General features: G+C 42.9%; 1 protein-coding gene across 1 annotated transcript; it reads right to left on the reverse strand.

Annotated features, from left to right (window-relative positions):
- Positions 1–14,909: 14,909 nt before the first annotated feature.
- On the reverse strand, positions 14,910–17,180 carry LOC103677828 (neurofilament medium polypeptide-like). The gene is made up of 5 exons (XM_008707082.1): positions 17,111–17,180; positions 16,994–17,029; positions 16,265–16,321; positions 15,139–15,717; positions 14,910–14,986 (listed from the first exon to the last, which is right to left on the reverse strand). The coding sequence occupies exons 1-5, from the start codon at positions 17,178–17,180 to the stop codon at positions 14,910–14,912; spliced, it is 819 nt and encodes a 272-aa protein (XP_008705304.1).
- Positions 17,181–17,285: the final 105 nt, after the last annotated feature.

A 17,285-nucleotide genomic window follows, 5' to 3' on the forward strand; every position in this document is an offset into this window, starting at 1 on the left:
CAGATGCCATTGTTCTGCTCATCTTTCTAAAGGAAGCTGTCTGGTTTCTCCCAGTAGAGTTGGGAACCACTCTAGAACTTCCTCCAAGATGCAGCTGGTCCTGCTCTCAGTGGCCTTGCTGGCCCTGAGTTCAGCTCAGAGCACAAATCCATAGGTGCTGTGACATTGCTGGGGGCTCGGGAGATGCCGGTGGGGAAGCAGGTAGGGAGGGGAGGGAAATGAGAAAAAAGATGAGCCTGCAGAGTTCTGAAGACAGGGATAAGGCAAGTTGTATCCTCATTTACGCCAAGTTCTTATACTTTATTTAAAGCAGAATTGAAACCCAATAGAGAATTTCACCAGAGGAATGACAAGGTACCACATGCATGTTTAGGGAGGTGTCTCTGACTGCACTGTGAAGGACCCACTGGAGGATGGTGAGACCCACACAGGCACGTTCAGTTATGAAGATATGATGGTAATCAAAGTAGACGGTGCATAGACGTGGGCTGGCTCGGGCATGCCATGCAGATGAAGGAGATAACACACATCTGCGCTGTTTCAGGGGCAGAGAACAGGATATGAAATTTCTCTCTGTCTATGGAGAGACGTGGAGATAACAGAGCCCGATGTTCTCGCTTTCAATATTTCAGTGTGCCGTGAGCCCTATGTGGAAGATTGTATCCAAATGTTTCTTCCTGTTCACCCCCTTTGAAAAAGCTTGTTAATATAAGGAAAGTATTTAATGAAGAGAGAGTGCAGAAGTATACTAAAATACGGCATTGAAATGCCACAGCACTTAACCTAAATTAGCGGTAGTGTTAGGCGTTAGTTGGACAGATAGGTAGTCAGGGCCGGGGTCCCCAACAAGAACTACGGAGTCAGGACAGCTAACACAAACAGCACTAGCATTCTGTTTTGCAGCCTTTACAGACATTACTTCTACAAAATGTCCTAAAATAAGACCATTAACCACAAGGCATTTGTCCCTATCATAGGCAAAGGGCAGTTAAGACCTAAGCCCCCAGATGTCAGCAAAAAAAGACCATCAGCACGTGGATATTAACCTAATAGGTAGACTGATGTGTGACCAAAGCCCTGATTAGAGTGACTCAGCACACCCTGATTGCTTAAGATGGTTTCACAAAAGAGCTCATAAAAATCCCTAAACTTAGAAACTCCATGGGCAATCCTCTAAGGCCCCCTCCCTCTCTGGGAGCTTTATACTCTTGCTTAATAAATTTGCTTTGCTGCCCACCACTCTTCTTCTGGTCTACCTCTTTATTCTTCGAACCAGTGTGACCATGAATGGCAGGCACTGAAGGCAGAGAAGTCCTGCTACAGTAGGGTTTGAGAGATCCTAGGCAGGACAAAAAGAGCCTTTCTCATTTTGAATTTGTGGTTGATATTCAAGATAGCAACAACCCTTCACATCTTGTTTTCTTATTTTTCAGTTTTAAGAGATCTTTGTCTATTTTGAGGAGTGCCTGAGTGGCTTAGTCGTTTGAGCTTCCAACTCATGATCTCAGCTCAGGTCTTGATCTCAGGGTCGTGAGTTCAAGCCCTGCACTGGATTCCATGCTGGGTGTGGACCCTACTTTAAAAAAAAAAAAAAAAGAAGATATTTGTCTCTTTTGAATAACAGTTCTTTAGCAGATGTTTATTGCAAATATGTTCTTTTTTCTTTTTTTTTTTAAATTTTATTTATTTATTTGACACAGAGAGAGAGATAGCCAGTGAGAGAGGGACCACAAGCAGGGGGAGTGGGAGAGGAAGAAGCAGGCTCCCAGCAGAGGAACCTGATGCGGGGCCCCGATCCCAGAACGCCAGGATCACGCCCTGAGCCGAAGGCAGACGCCTAACGACTGAACCACCCAGGCGCCCCTATTGTGAATATTTTCTAATTCTTGATACTATCTTTTGCGGAGCAAAAGTTTTTAAGTTTAATGAAGTCCAGCTTCTCAATTATTTCTTTCCTGGATTGTATTGTTGATGTTATACCTAGAAGGCATTTTTTTTTTAAATCAAAATAGTTATCATTGTGACATAACCAGCATCTAAGAGCCCTACCTCTTGGTATTCATACTCTCATTAGGCCCCTACCACACTGTATCAGGATAAATGTGGGTAACCAAGAGAATGTGGCAGATATTACATGGGTGATAAGCTCTTTGACATAGGCCTTGGCAATGATTTTTGGAATCTGACACCAAAAGCAACAAAGCAAAACTACACAAGTGGGGCTACATCAAACTAAAAAGCTTCTACACAGCAAAGAAAACCATCAGCAAAACAAAAAAGCAAGCTACTGAATGGGAGAAAATCTTTGCAAATAATATCTCTGATAAGGGGCTAATACCCAATACATATAAAGGACTCATACAACTCAACAGCAAAAACAAAACAAAAAACAATTCGAGTAAAAAATGGGCAGAAGATCTGAATAGACATGTCTCCAAAGAAGACATACGGGTGGTCAACAGACACATGAAAACATGCTCAACATCACTCATCATCAGGGAAATTCAGATCAAAACCATAAAGAGATATCACCTTACACCTGTTAGATAGCAATGACCAAAAGATAAGGAATAACAACCATAAAATACTCAGGCATAAAAAAGAAGATTTTGCCGTTTGGGATAACATGAATGGACCTACAGAGTGTCAGGCTGTCAAGTGAATAGACAGAAAATGACAAATGCCATATGAGGTCTCTTATTTATGGAATCTTAAATAAAAAATTAATCATTTAAAATCCAAGCTCACAGATACAGAGAACAGATTGGTGGTCGCCAGAAGCCGCAGGTGGAGAGTGGGGAAAAATGGGTGAACTGTTCTTGTTTTTGTTTTTAAGTAAAGTTAACTTTAAAAATAGAATGTGGCAGAAATGGTATATTGTCTCTTGACACTGTTACTTTATCTTGGTCACTCTCTTTTGTTCTTCAATCTCTCCCTTGACCTCTCTGTCATCACTTGCCTGGGGAGAAGCCAGGTGTCTGTTAAACAGTGACATGAAGAGGCGATTACAATTCTCCCAGAGCCAGGATGTGGTTTCTTGGAGCGCAAAGCACCAGGTGGGAAGAAGAAGGGAAGTTCCTGTAGAGAGCAAAATGGAGTCTCTCATGTCAAGCAGGGGCCTGTGTCCAGCAAGGAGGCAAGCAGTTAAGGTACTGCAGATACCGACCAGCGTCAGCTGACACCCCAGAATTGATAACAAGCAGTACCAGAGGAGGTCTTCGGGGATCCTGAGACAGATTAAATCCCTTTAAAAAACAGAGGATTTTGGCAGCAAAATGTCAGACTCTTCCCACCTGAATCCTCTAGGTGTGACCACTTCAAAAAGGCAGCTGCCCCCAAGGCTCTGCCCAGTGGATCTCCAAATAGAACCGAGATGCTTCGCTGCTGGAACGTCAGAAGCAGTGAGTGCCCAGAGCTGACCGACCGGACCCAGGCCTTATCTCAACTGCAGGCCCGCGGACCGACTTCGCCTTTGGTTCGTTGACTTCCTGCGTCCTTCTTTCCGTTGTCTTGTTTGTTGTGCGGCTTGTTGTTACAGGATTGCAGGGTTCTTGTCTCACGGAGTCGAAGGACGAATCTCACGGACACAAAAGGGTGAAGTGAACGTTTATTAAGTGAAGGTGAGAGCAGAAAGGAAAGAAAAATCTTTCTAGAGTGAGAGGGGTCCCGAATAGGTTGCCACTGAGGGTTTCTAGGGAAAGGAAGCTTGTGGCCTTGAGATTCTTGGGCCGTCTTGGTTTGAGCAAGGACTACTGACGACATCTTTAATGGCTCACTTCTCTGAGGTCTGGTCATTCTCTGTGATTACAACATAGCTGCCAAAAGAAAAAAAAGAAAAAAAACCTTCCTAACATTCAGGACCAGGTAGTCTGGTTTGTTCGCTTATCTCTGGTTTTGTACCCCTCAGCATTTCTCCACATTTAGGATTTCTGCGAGCCAGGTCAGGGGAGTCAGGGCCTCCTATCTCTCCCTGCCTAGACCTTAACCCTTCCCTTACTCATTATGGCCTGCTCTGTGTGCTGTGTAAGAAGCCAAGCTTAATCACCTGGTGAGATGTCACTGAGTTTGGAATCCTGAACCTGCTTTATTATTGTGATTTCACTTTGCTTTCTGATTGAATAAAGCTGACATTGTGGAAAGACCCGAGTCATGTGTGCCTTCATAGCATGCCCATGGTAATTAATTCTCCTGGAGCCTCCCCGATGTGGTTTCATGGAGGGGAAGGTACCAAGAACGCAGAAGGAAAGCTCCCAACTCCAACCCTTCACTCCCCACTTGACCTCTGATAACAACCTCACTCTCCCCAAACTGTTTGATGAGCACGGAGCTGGGGTGAGTGACAGTAAAGGGGCTGCTCCCTCCTAGTAAACCCTGCACTGTCCAGCTCCGGGTGCTGAAGATTCTTTGGTGGTGGGTTTTTTGGGGTTTTTTTAAGAATGAAAAACTATTTTTGCCTTTTGTTTACTGCTAAATCCTATAGTCACCAACGTCTGCGTCTAACATCACCTGTTAATTACACTTGTATTTCTTCACAGAACTTTTCGTTTTCCCAAGAGTTAATAATTCTCTTTTCCTTGCTTATTTGTGTTTTTTCTTTTTTTAAACATCTAAGCCATCCGGCAACCTCCACCTAGATCGGCAAAGTCGCTCTCAAGGCAATTTTCCTCACACTCAAACCTGTCAGACCATTTGCTTTTGTCCTGGAGATTTTCTTTTCTTCCTTTTAAGTAGTGATATGGGAACAAGGGCAGAAGAAAATGTAGATAAAATTAAATGTCTTTATAACCCGCCGCTCTTGGACCAGTACTTGAGGCAGGCAGAATATAGCATTCTTCCAGAAAACTCCCAAGGTCTCAAAGTGAATGCCTTGCTAGAGGGAAGAGACAACCTTCACTGGACTCCTGTCCTCTAGGATCCGAGGCGTCTTCTTTAGCATATAAAGTCCTTTTGGAAACTTCCCTTATCTTCACCTCCCCCAACGCCACAGTATAGAATCAGTTGCTCCTTACAACCCTGGGGAAACTGCCTTTCTGCCCTCAGGTCCTGTTCCTGGGCTTTAATAACACCACCAGGCACCAGAAGTATCTCAGGAATTCTTTCTTGCCCGTGGGCTCTGAAGCCCACCCCTTCAAACCACAGCAAGTAGGATGATCACTATCTTAAGTTCATGCCTTCGTCTTCTCTGGCTTTTTCTTCTTTTGGTGAAGCACACCATGCCTTCTCTGCTTGCAAATGAGCGCGTCAGAGGCAAAATATTTTAAGATCTTTCATGTCAGAGAATGACTTTAGTCTAAGCTTACATTCAGTTGATACTCCGACTGGGTGTAAGACTCCAAGACGAAAATTATTTTTACAAAGAATCATTATGACACTGTTTACTGTTTTTTAACTTCCACTGTTGTTCCATTATCGTGCTGGTTCTCAGTTCATTGTAGATGACTATTTTTCTCACTGAAACCTTCAGGATCATCTTTTTCTCCCTAAAATTTAAGTAGATATATGTTGATGTGGATTGTTTTTCCATCTATTATGCTGGACACTGTATCCCAAGATGGGCTCCTGTCCTGGGCCCTGCAATGTAGAAAGGGCCCCACACAAACACCGAAACCAAATTGTCATTAGACAATATTTTAAAAGCTCAGCAAGTACATTTTTAAAAAACAAGAATTATGGGAGAGGGGCAAAGGCTGAACTGGGGCCCTTCAACCCTGAAAATGCAGAATTGAGAATGTGTCAAGAGAAACAATTCAGTTTCTGCCTTGGGGCACCAGAGACAAGGCAAACTGGTTCTCCCACCCCCTCCATGGGTAACCATGCTATCTGCTACTTCTATGCTCAATGATACAGATTGGGGAGGTGTTTGAAACTTTCTGGAAATCTTAAACCAGGAGGCAAGAGGGAGGAAAACTTGTCTAGCCAGTTTCCCGTAGAAGCTTGACCAAGTCAACCGTCAGCCCAGACCAGCTTCCTCCTTGCTATTCCTGCAAGCAGCTTGCCTCCTCCTATCTCTGTTTGCATGGGCTGCGCTGGTGCAGGGGAACACAAGGCTTCTTTTGTCTCTAGGCTTCGTTAAAAGGGCGATCTCCAAGGAAAAGGCAGTGGATTTGGGTGGATATGTGACCTGAACCTAGGGCCTAGCTCAGTTTGTAACTTGGGCACATTTAGAGTTAAAGTACGTAGGCCTCCATTCCTACTGCTGCACTGGCGCCTGCAAACGCGAAGTGTGGGCCTGTGGATAATCACTGGACAGTTTCAATGTGGAGAATTACCCTCAAGTTTTGGGAAATTCAGCATTTCATTAATAATTACTTTCCCATTGTTTTCCTTGAAATGTGTGTTAATTGAATTTTCTTATTCCTTTTCTCACCTACTGACCGTCTCTTTGCCTGAACGTCAACTAACTTTACAAATGTATTTGTTTTCTGATTCTTTTTCTTTTTTAAGGTTTTGTTTTTAGTAAGTTAGTGAATTAGTACTGTTTAGTATTGTTTTAGTAATCTCTACACGTGGGGCTTAAACTCATCACCCCAAGGTCAAGAGTTGCATGCCCGCCCAACTGAGCCTGCCAGGCACCCCTGGTTGATTATTTAATAGCATCCTATTCTTGTTGCAAGGAACAGTATCTATTCTTATCCCTCAGAATATATTAACTATAGTCTTAAATATTTCCTCTGCTCTTCATGTTATCTATGTTTCTTTCGAATTCCCCTTTTAGTGTTAATCTTAAGTGTTTTTTGATGGAGATTTTCTTCGAATATCTGGTAATTCTCTGCTTTCGTTTCATACATAAAAATTAGATACTGAGATAATCAGAAAACTCCGTGTGCATTGCAAAGACTTTGTAGAAATGTGTGCACACAGTAGGATGACGGAGGGGCCTGGTAGCTATTTTGTTGAAGACCTATCTCCAGATGCTCTGAGACCACTCTGAGTCTTCAGAAGAATCTTCCCGTCTCCTGCTTGGCAGGCATAATCCTCACGGCTGGCACTTGGTTGCTGGCCGGGTTAAGACGTTGGGCGTCTCTGCATTCATTTCCCTCAATGGCCCTGCCTTTGACCAGCATGCCACTCATATCTTCTTCAGTGACTTCAGCCAGCCCACGTCCCTCACCTCTCTGGTTCGGTTTTCTAGAAAATTAATCTCTCTCTCCTGCTGGAAAAAGGGAGGATATGAACCTGTTTCCTGCCACCTGTTTTACCAACATCATCACCCCTCCTTTAACCTTTCAGAGCACCTGTGCCTACAGTCCTCGAGCCTTGCCAGTGCTCTGTGAGGACAACGGGCATACTTCTCTTCGGTATCATTTTCCCCAACCAGATGTACACAGGTACTTAAGCATTGTCTTTGTCCTTTCTGTTAGGTCATTAACCATTCTGTTTTCAGTCTTCATATATTGTGGCTCGTAATTGTCCTTATAATCATCCTAAAATGTCCTATAACCCTTTTAGCAAAGATGGTGTTTGCATTTCTGTTTCTTGTTTTTGTTTGGGTATGGCCTTTGAGAAGAAAGGGGATGAAAAATGTTTTTACTACTAAATTAAAGTCACCCTCAGGTATATTTTAGGAAAGCAATTTACCAATACGCTAAGAAATCAAAACAAAAAGTTGCCGAAGGCTTATAAACCAAGGCTTCTGTTCCCATCATTCCACATACACAGCTCACATCAGGGTAGCCAGTAACTTTTATGTTGTTAAAACAATGGGCATTTTTCAGTCTATTAACTTGCTTCTTAGCAGTGATGGACATCCTTTATAATCCTGTCCTACTTAAAACACTCTCTTCCTTTGTTTCCATAATACTGCATGTTATGTGTTATATTCCAACTCTCTGATTGTTGCCCTCATTACTTCTTTCAGTTATCAAGTATTTATTGCGTTCCTTCTCTACACCAGTTGTTTTACTAGGGGCTTAGGGCATAATGATAAATACAAAATCACAATTCCCACCACCTAGGAACTAACACTTTGTGTGTCCTTCGCAGATGTATGTTTCCATTTTGTCACGAAACTGTAAAATTCCTGTATTTTATTTTAGATTTTTCTTGTTTCTTCTCATCATATATTATCTTCTTTGAAATACTCATACTAAGGGGGAAAAAGATGTAACCATGTGAGCTGATGGACCTGCCAATCAACATGAACTGGAACTTCCCCAGCTGGCAGTTTGAACACCTCAGTTTCTCCACCCCATGAAGCCAGTGGAGACCACGTAGGAAACCTGGCCTTCCTCCCCCAGCAAGCAGTAAGGAAGCACCCATCCTTTCCACACTGGGGGGGTGTCCATGGAAACTACATGGAAAGCAGTAACAAGGCAATTCTATTCCCAGAACAGGTGGCATCAGTAGAGGCCTAAGTGGGGCCAGTGGGGTCTCCTGAGGAACCAGAATTCCACCCCCCACCCAGCAATAATGAAGAGCCCACCCCTGTTTGGTGTCAACAGAGGTTGAGGGGAAAACCTATAATCCTGCCCCCACCTGCAATAATGTAGTATGCTTCATCCCCCCTAAACCAAGCCTTTCCCCTACTGGAGTGGTATCAGAGGAACCCAACTAAGACAGAAGCTTTGAGTAAGATCTAGAGCCTCACGATACCTAAAATAAGCTGGTTCAATTGAAAATCACTAAGAATCAGGAAAATCTCAATCTGAATAAAAAGACAATCAGTAGATGTCAGAAAGGAAATGACAGAGATGTCGTGATAATCTGACACAGATTTTCAAGCAGACATCATAAAAATGTTTCAATGAGCAATTACAAACATGCTTAAATCAAATGAAAAAAATTTTTAAAGTTCAGCAAAAGAAACAAGTCTCAACAATGAAATTGAAGCATATAAATGAACCAAAAGGAAATTTTAGAAAATTGACATTGAAAATTACAATAACCAAATTTTTTAAACTTAATGGATGGGTTCAACAGCTGAGGGGGGGGGAATCCTTGAACTGGAAGATAGAACAAGAGAAATTACCCAATCTGAACAGAGAGAAAATGAACAGAAAAAAATAAACTAACAGAGCCTCGGAGTCCTGTAGTATTGTAACACAAGCCTAATATGCCTGTCACCTGAGCCTCAGGAAGAGAACTCTAAGGCCTGAGAAAGAACTCGAAGAAGTAATGGTTGAACACTTCCCCAATTTGGTAAAAGATGTAAACCTAAAGATTCAAAAAGGCAAGCCGACTCCAACCAAGATAAACTCCAAGAAATCCGTACCAAGACACACAGTCAAACATCAGAAAATACAAAGAAAATTATCTTGAAAGCAGCAAAATAAACAACTTACTTATAAGGAAAACATAATACAAATGATAGCAGAAAACATGATCGGAAACAATGAATGCCAGAAAGAAGTGGCACATGTTTTAAGTGCTGAGAGAAAAGAACTGTCGATCTTGATTTCAATATACAGTGAGTTTATCTTCCAGGAACAGAAGGGAAAAAAAGACACCAGATGAAGTTACACAAAGAGAATTTGTCACCAGCAGACCTACCTTAAAAGACTGGCTAAAGGAATTTCTCCAAACAGAAAGAAAATGATAAAAGAAGGAAATTTGGAACACCAAGAAGGAAGAAAACCATGGAAAGGGGAAAATACGGGTAAATAAAATACATCTTTCCTCTTCTTTTAAGCTTTCTAAATATGTTTGACAGTTGAAGCAAAATAATAACACTACGTGATACGGTCTACACATCTGCAGAGTAGTATTTAAGGCAATTGAAGAGAAGAAGGTAAAAGGAGACAAGGAGGAGGTAAGATTTCTATCGTTCACTCAAAGTGGGTAAATGTTGACCCTGGCAGACTGTGGAGAGTTACGTGCATACAATGTAACACCTATGTAACCACCAAAGAAATCTGTACAAAGAGATACACTCGAAAATCCTAGAGAGAAACCAAAATGGATTTTTTTTAAATGTTCAAGCAACCCACAGGAAGGAAAGACCTAGAAAACAGTAAAAAACAAAACAAAACAACAACAACAAAAAAAAAAACCAGCAAAAACACAAGATAAACCAAAAGCAAAAAATAAAATGGCAGATTTAAACCCCCAGCATATCTATCACCACAGTAAATGCAAAGGGCCCAAGGCAAACCAAATATTTGAAAATTGGGATGTTCCTGGGTTATAGAAACATAATAGCTTACACTACTGTCAGAACTTGTACAATATTTGCATTTGTTTATAAATTATACAAATAATATTTATTTTACGGTGCAATTAATAATATCCTACCAACTTGTACATGGTGTAAATAACTTATGTAATGCTCTCTGCTCAGTCCCTGCCTGGCACAGGTGAGCCTTCAGTGGTAGCCACTATCATGAGGACTGTAATTGTGGGGGGCTCCTCATTTTTTGCTTGCTCTGTGTGTCAAGTTTCCCCAGGCTCTCAAGTGCCTTACTTCTCCACTATACATACTTTTCCTAAATGAGCTCATCTACAGCCATCACTTCAATGCCACTCCTACCAGGATCAGCAAAATACTCAGCACACACGTTACAAACTCCCCCTTCACCCAATCCGCGGGTTTGGTACTCATCTCGTTATTCTCTAGGCAGCCACCTTTAACTCATCAGTCAGAATTTGAAATGAAATCTTTTTTCTATTCTAGATAGACACTAACGAGGGCTTATTTTGAGTCCACTCTTTTCCTGGCTTAAGTTCACAAACCATTCCACGGGTCCATCATAAAAGTCCACGCTAAAATCTACGTGAAATTAAGAAGAAAATGGGAAGAAAGATTGGAAAACGGAAATAGATTTATCGTCTTAAATGGGTTCAGCAGAGGCCTTGGAACTACTTTTCTATTTAGAGGAGAAGACCTGAGACAAGGGGCTCAATGAAGCCAGGGTGAAGAACTCTAAGCACCGACAGGCTCTGGTCCAAGCTCATCCTAAGAGTGAGGGATTTACTGCATGTGTGTATCCATCACTGAAGAACATGGACTCATTTGCCCTGAGACAAGCTAGTAAACTACTAATTCTTTAAATTAACAATCCCAAACATTGGTGTATTACTTGTTGAAATACACTAGGAAGAAAAGAGGAACTTTCAGTTGACCTGGTGCAACTGACATTTTACAAAAGGAAGCTGGGTTCACGAGTGGCAGAGATACACATAAAATCTGTTTCTCCCCCTTCCAAGTCTAAATTTCTGCCACTTTAGTTTGTCATTTACACTATTGTGTATGCACACCGCTGAGAACACACACGTGCAATGCCGACTAATTTCACAAAACTCATACATATCCTTTTGTAAACATTTAGTGCAAATATAAAGAAAGCATGGGTCATTGTCTCCATCCTGCACCGAACCACACCAGCTCTGGAGTGAGATGTCCTATCTGTGGTATGAAGAACGCCTTCGAAGATGCTCACCTACTAATCCCCAGAATCAGTGAGTATGTTACATTACACGGCAAAAGGGATTAAGGGTGCTAATTAACTGACCTTGAAACAGAAGATTATCCTGTGCTATCCAGGTGGGGCCCAAAGGGTTTTTAGGGTCCTTACATGTACATGGAAGAGGCAGGCGGTAGTCAGTGTCAGTGACTGTGATACAATGAGCATCAACTAGCCACTGTGGACTTTCAAGATCAAAGAGGGCCAAACAAAGCAGGCAAGAAGATAGATCGTTCCAGAAAGAACTCAGCCCCACCGACACTTCCCCTCCCCGCACCCTGACACATTTTTAGCCCAGTGAGATACCTTCGGACTTCTGAGCTACAAAACTGTAAAATAATAAGTCTGTGTTGTTTTAAGCTACCAAAGTTGCAATAATTCATTAGAGCAGGAATAGGAAAACCAATGTACTTTCCATAGTTGATTTCATGCTTTCCTGGGGCCATCAAGAATTGGAGTCTGGCTATAAAGTGTTTACCAGAGAGAAATAAAATTATTATTGGTACTAACACAAGGCAACTAAGCCATTTGTTCCTTCATAAAATAAAAACCCCTCTCAAAATTCAATTCCAAAAAACATTTATTGTGCCCCGAGGAGATGGGACATGGTTAAGAGACAGCCCTCCTCTGTGTGGGTGTAACTCCAGCCCCTCCGTTTATCCTCAGCGGATACATCTTATGTCTCACTAGTCCTTTACAATTAGTCAAGTCTCCTATAATGGAAGCTTTGTTCAGAAACTCAGAATCTTCTTAGAAAGTTGTGGTTAGAAGAGTGATGTTCCCAACTAATGGAAAATTTGCTTCATTTTCTAAATTAAAAAAAAAAGTTACCATGAGAAACAAGAGAAACTAGTGTGCAAAAGATCAGACTTGTCTTTCCCACTGCCCACTGTGACTTTGGACATGCGACTTAATTTCTTTCAGATGTTTAACTCCTTATTCTCCCTCCCTCTCCTTGTGCCTCGAGGGAGATATTTACACACTGTCCAGGTAGCCATTTTACTTCATGAAGAAACCATTTTAGAGGCTTCCAAAAAAGCCAAGTATTAAAACTGGGACCTCCTGATTCAGAGCTCTGAGGCTTTACAATTTTTAACTGAATTGTATGTTCTGTGCATTGGAAAATCTGAGGCCTTTCTTCTGGCTCTCCCTTAAAGAAGATTCCACAGGTTGAACTGGAATCCATGTCCTAGATAGACTAGAAAAACGGAATCTTGGCAAACCCAAGGGAGAGGACTTTATCCTATGCGTATTTAGTTGCTGCACATCCAGACAGACTTGCAAGATAAACTTAGGAAAGAGGTTGTCTTTGAGTTCTATGTGCACTTTTCTGAGTCAGTCTGGACTCCTTTGTCACTGTGTGAAAACCGGCACTGAACATGGTAGCAAACCCCTGTTCAGGAATCAGAGCAAGAGAGAAGAAACTTACAAGAAAGTACTGAGACGGACTCGTTGCCTCCCGCAGAGGTGCTTGGCTCGTCTGCAATTAAGTAAAGAAATGGTTATATTCCCGTCAGTGAAGATCACACGCAGTATGTCTGGCATTCAGCTAAGAGCCTCAAGCAGCTCTGGTAAATGGAGGGTTCCACTAAGTCTGTGGCCCCCAGACCTTCCTTCTCCGAATGCCACGGCCCTCTGCCATGCCTGAAATCCTACCGGTAGAAATGAAACACAGGTGCACTCCACGAGGAGAATCTGGTTGCAGGGGAGGTCTCCACTCACTCAGAAGTCCCTGAGAGCAGCACCCCAACTGGTCATACCTTCATGTGTAAGAAGTGTGTCTCTACACCCTCTACTCCCCCAGCGGCTGACCAAACATGCCACCTGAGTAAGAAGGGTGTAGCGTAGGCAGAGTACCTCCCAGAGTCTGATACTTCTTAAGTCTGTCCTGGAAAACCTCCCAAGGAAAGAAAAAAAGAAATCCCTTAAAGACCGATAAGAAAAAAAAAAAAAAAAGACAAAGATGTTTGGCGTCACCTGGTCTTCTGGTCATGGGCTCTTCTGAATGAGCAGCAGGGACATCTTCTAGAAATAAAGGAGTAAGTTTCTTAATTTAAAAGGCTGAATTTTAAATTTAAAGGCTGGATTTTCTCTTCCTATTTAAAATCAAAGCTTCTCAATACATATTTATGTCAAATCACTATGTTGTACACCTTAAACTTATATACAATGTTATACACCAATTACATCTCAATAAAACTGAAAAAAAAAGGTTAAATAACTGCATTACATAGAGAAAAAAATGAAGAGTCTTATTTCATTGGTAATTTCCATAGTCTGAACGCATCTCTTGAGAAGCAGGTATGGGGTCCAGTATATTAGCAGAAATGACCAGATGGATCTTGTAGTCAAACATGAGATGTTTCCTAATGCCCCATGGGAAGTGGCAGGGGCAAGACATCATTAATACTGATTTAGTCAACCACGACAGTTTGGATAGTTAGAACACAATACTGAAGTAGAGTTTCATGTTGCAAATGATGTACATTCTTCAGGGAAGACAATTTTATTTTTTTAAAGATTTATTTATTTATTTGACCGGCAGAGAGAGTGTGCGGGGGCATAAGCTGGGGGAGTAGAACAGGGAGAAGCATCGATGTGGGGCTCGATCCCAATCATGACCTGAGCCGAAGGCAGACGCTTAACCAACTGAGCCACCCAGGCTCCCCTAGATAAAGATTTTAAAGCCAGAGAAACTACCCTTTTTTAATAGTCCTTTCCATTAATATACAATTTCTGGATTCCTCCAACTACTACCTGCAACACCCCCAATATACTTAGAGAGCAGGGCTGGAAGATAGTAGATCTCAATAAATGTTAGCTATTATTTGCAGACATAAGGATCAGATGGTATACAAATCTGCTTTTGAAGGTAAGAGCCAAGGGTCTTTCTTGACAAAAATCCCAGGCATCCCTCCAAGGATCGGGGTTTTTTTGTGGGGGGTAGAAGGCATCAAAATCTTATGGCCCCTTGGCTAAGTGCAATACAGAAAAATGAAAGAAGGTGGAGACTTGAAAGAGGGATGGGCAGAGATAAGACCACTGCTTAATTCATGAAGCTTTTAAATTCCTTTTCTCTTTTGTTCAGTCCATACTCAAATAATATTTACATTTACCATAACCTTCTTTCAAAAAGTTGTCTATGTAAACTGAATTGTAATGAACTAGAAAAGAAAAGGAAATTATTAACCCCTTTCTGGCCACCACATCCTTCGATCCATTGGAGACACCAAAGAGCACCTCTTCTTTGAGAAGCCCAGAAGGCTGGTCCTGATCAGGTTTGGGCAAACCTCTGGGATGGCGCCATGCTGGCATTCAACCAAGTCCAATTCCTGACACCCTGGAGAAATGCTTGAATTTTCCTCAAGTTTTGGAGAACTTTTGGCAAAATTTACTCTACCTCAAAGCAGCAAAAGTATCCCCAAATGTGTAAGTTACCACAGGAAATTTCTATGCAATCATCTATAAACAAAAGAATGGAGGGAGGAAGAAATTTCTGCATTTTTGAAGTTAGGAATCCTTACCCATGGCTTTAGTGATTGCTTCCTCAAAGGTATGAGTGAGCGATTCCACCTCAGTAGATAATTCTAGGACAAGAAAATGGAAGATAGGTATGATCATAAGCTTACACTGCAGAATCAAGTACACTTAGGAAGGCAGGCTTTCCCTCAGAAATGCAAAAAATGGGAACCCACCCACTCCTGCCCAGGCCTCCTCTGAAGCCAAAACAGTCACCTACCGAAAGCTTGGGCGTCCTCAAAATGCACATCCGTGGTCGATTCTACATCACTAATGGAGACTAGGTCCATGGGAGACTCCAGGTCAGTGGTGGACTCTGGGGTCGAGGGGGACTCCACATCAGTGGGGGACTCTGGGGTCACCGTGAACTCCAGGTCAGTGGAGGACTCCAGGTGAGTGGTGGACTCCAGGTCAGCGATGGACTCCGGGGTCACCGTGGACTCCAGGTCAGTGGAGGACTCCAGGTCAGTGGTGGACTCCAGGTCAGCGATGGACTCCGGGGTCGCTGTGGACTCCAGGTCAGTGGTGGACTCCAGGTCAGCGATGGACTCCGGGGTCGCTGTGGACTCCAGGTCAGTGGTGGACTCCAAGTCAGCGATGGACTCTGGGGTCACCATGGACTCCAGGTCAGTGGTGGACTCCACATCAGCGGGGGCCTCCAGGGTCGAGGTGGACTCTACCATGGCCAACGCTAGGTCAACAGTGGACGCTAGTTCAGCGGTCAACTCAAGGGCACTCATCAACTCAAGTTCACTGATCAACTCAAGGTCAGTGATCAAGTCTAGGTCACTAATTAATTCTAGAGGAGCCAAAAAGGAAAAAAAATAGTTTAAATACTTTCTAGAAAGACTATTTTCACCATCTCTACACCGTTCCAAGCTAGATCTCTTTCTGGGGAAAACCCGGAACATAAAAGGGTATATTGAATCAAATACGGTCTCACCCTAAGTTTCTCTTCTGCCAAGTGCTAGAAAGTGCAGAAGACTAACTGCCACCCAGGAGTGTCCCCTCAGAGGCTCTTACACCACTGTCTTTTGAGGGGGTCAGTGTGGAAAGGAGCATTCAATACTGTGCCTCTGTATGCAAACTGGTCAGATTGGAACAGAATAAAAATTCCACGGATATCCCCCCTATGATCCTCCCAGGTCCCTGAAAACAAATACCAAAAACCAAAGGGGGACACGGAGCTAGGAAAATAGCTATTCCCAAAATGGATAAACAAGAATAGAATTGACTCTAAAATGGGCTGCTCCTATCATGTTTTCATCTAATGACTGAAGTCTAGGACCTCATTTTCCAGTCTGTCCCACAGAATGCACAATCCAGACATTCGGGGGCTCGCTTACCATTGAGAGCATCATAACCGAACAGGCCTGGTGAGTGTACAACAGGCTCTTCTTGGGCTACAGCGAAAGATACGAAAGATACCCAGTCACTGTGACTGCCTGGTGAACAGGTGACCGGCACCCCGCCAATGAGGCCAAAAGCATTCGCTCTCTAATATAGTCACTGTGCTTTATCATTCATCCATATGGAGTGAAGAACCCCAAACCCATCTGATAAAGTGACAGCTACCAGAGGGAGCACTGGGAGGAAGAGGATGGGGGAAAATAATTATTTAAATGCCAATGAATGAACACACCTCCTCCTGAGAGATCAAATTGAATTCAGAAAGAATTAGGAAAGAAAGCTTTTGGGGGAAAGTTTTCTTTCTGTCTGGTTCATGAGGACAGCTGTCTCTTTCTCAGTGCGATTCACAGCTGTCCAGACCCACTGACTTCCATTGCACGAGACTGAATTAGCTGCTGAAGCACTTTGAACTATACTCTATTGCAAAATGAGGATACAGCCTAGGACTTTTCAACTTGCACTCAATAGAATAAAGCCTCCGTAGGGCCCAAGAGTGAACAGGACCCCAGTAAACCCTCAGGAGTTCTCCCGTCAACCATCCTAAACCCATCTGGCCCAGCCTTATTGCCTTTTTATCTAGGTCAGTTCAATCACCAAATCCACATCTTAGACTCAGCCAGCCACCCATCCCCAACTAACACCAACTTGACAGACTTGCACTTTACCACATTCACTGCTGGTCTCTGTTTCTCTTTCTGCTCCTGCAGAAAGACACATGCGCACACACCCCATAAAAGAATTTTAGTTCCATTCTCCAACAGACGTCCCAGGGATGCACTTACTCTGGTGTATTACGGGGTAAGCCACAGCTAGGGCCAACCAGGCTGTGAGTATCAGGGTCTTCCGGAGCATCGTGCCACCGGGAGCGCAGGGGGCTGGTGAAAGGCAGAAGGGAGGTGGCAGGCCCCGCGATTGTGCTGTGCGGGCAGAGGTCCTTTGAGCTTTTATGCAACCCCC

This window comes from Ursus maritimus, unplaced genomic scaffold (assembly GCF_017311325.1).
Source record: "Ursus maritimus isolate PB19 unplaced genomic scaffold, ASM1731132v1 scaffold_26, whole genome shotgun sequence".
NCBI classification, from domain to species: Eukaryota; Metazoa; Chordata; class Mammalia; order Carnivora; family Ursidae; genus Ursus; species Ursus maritimus.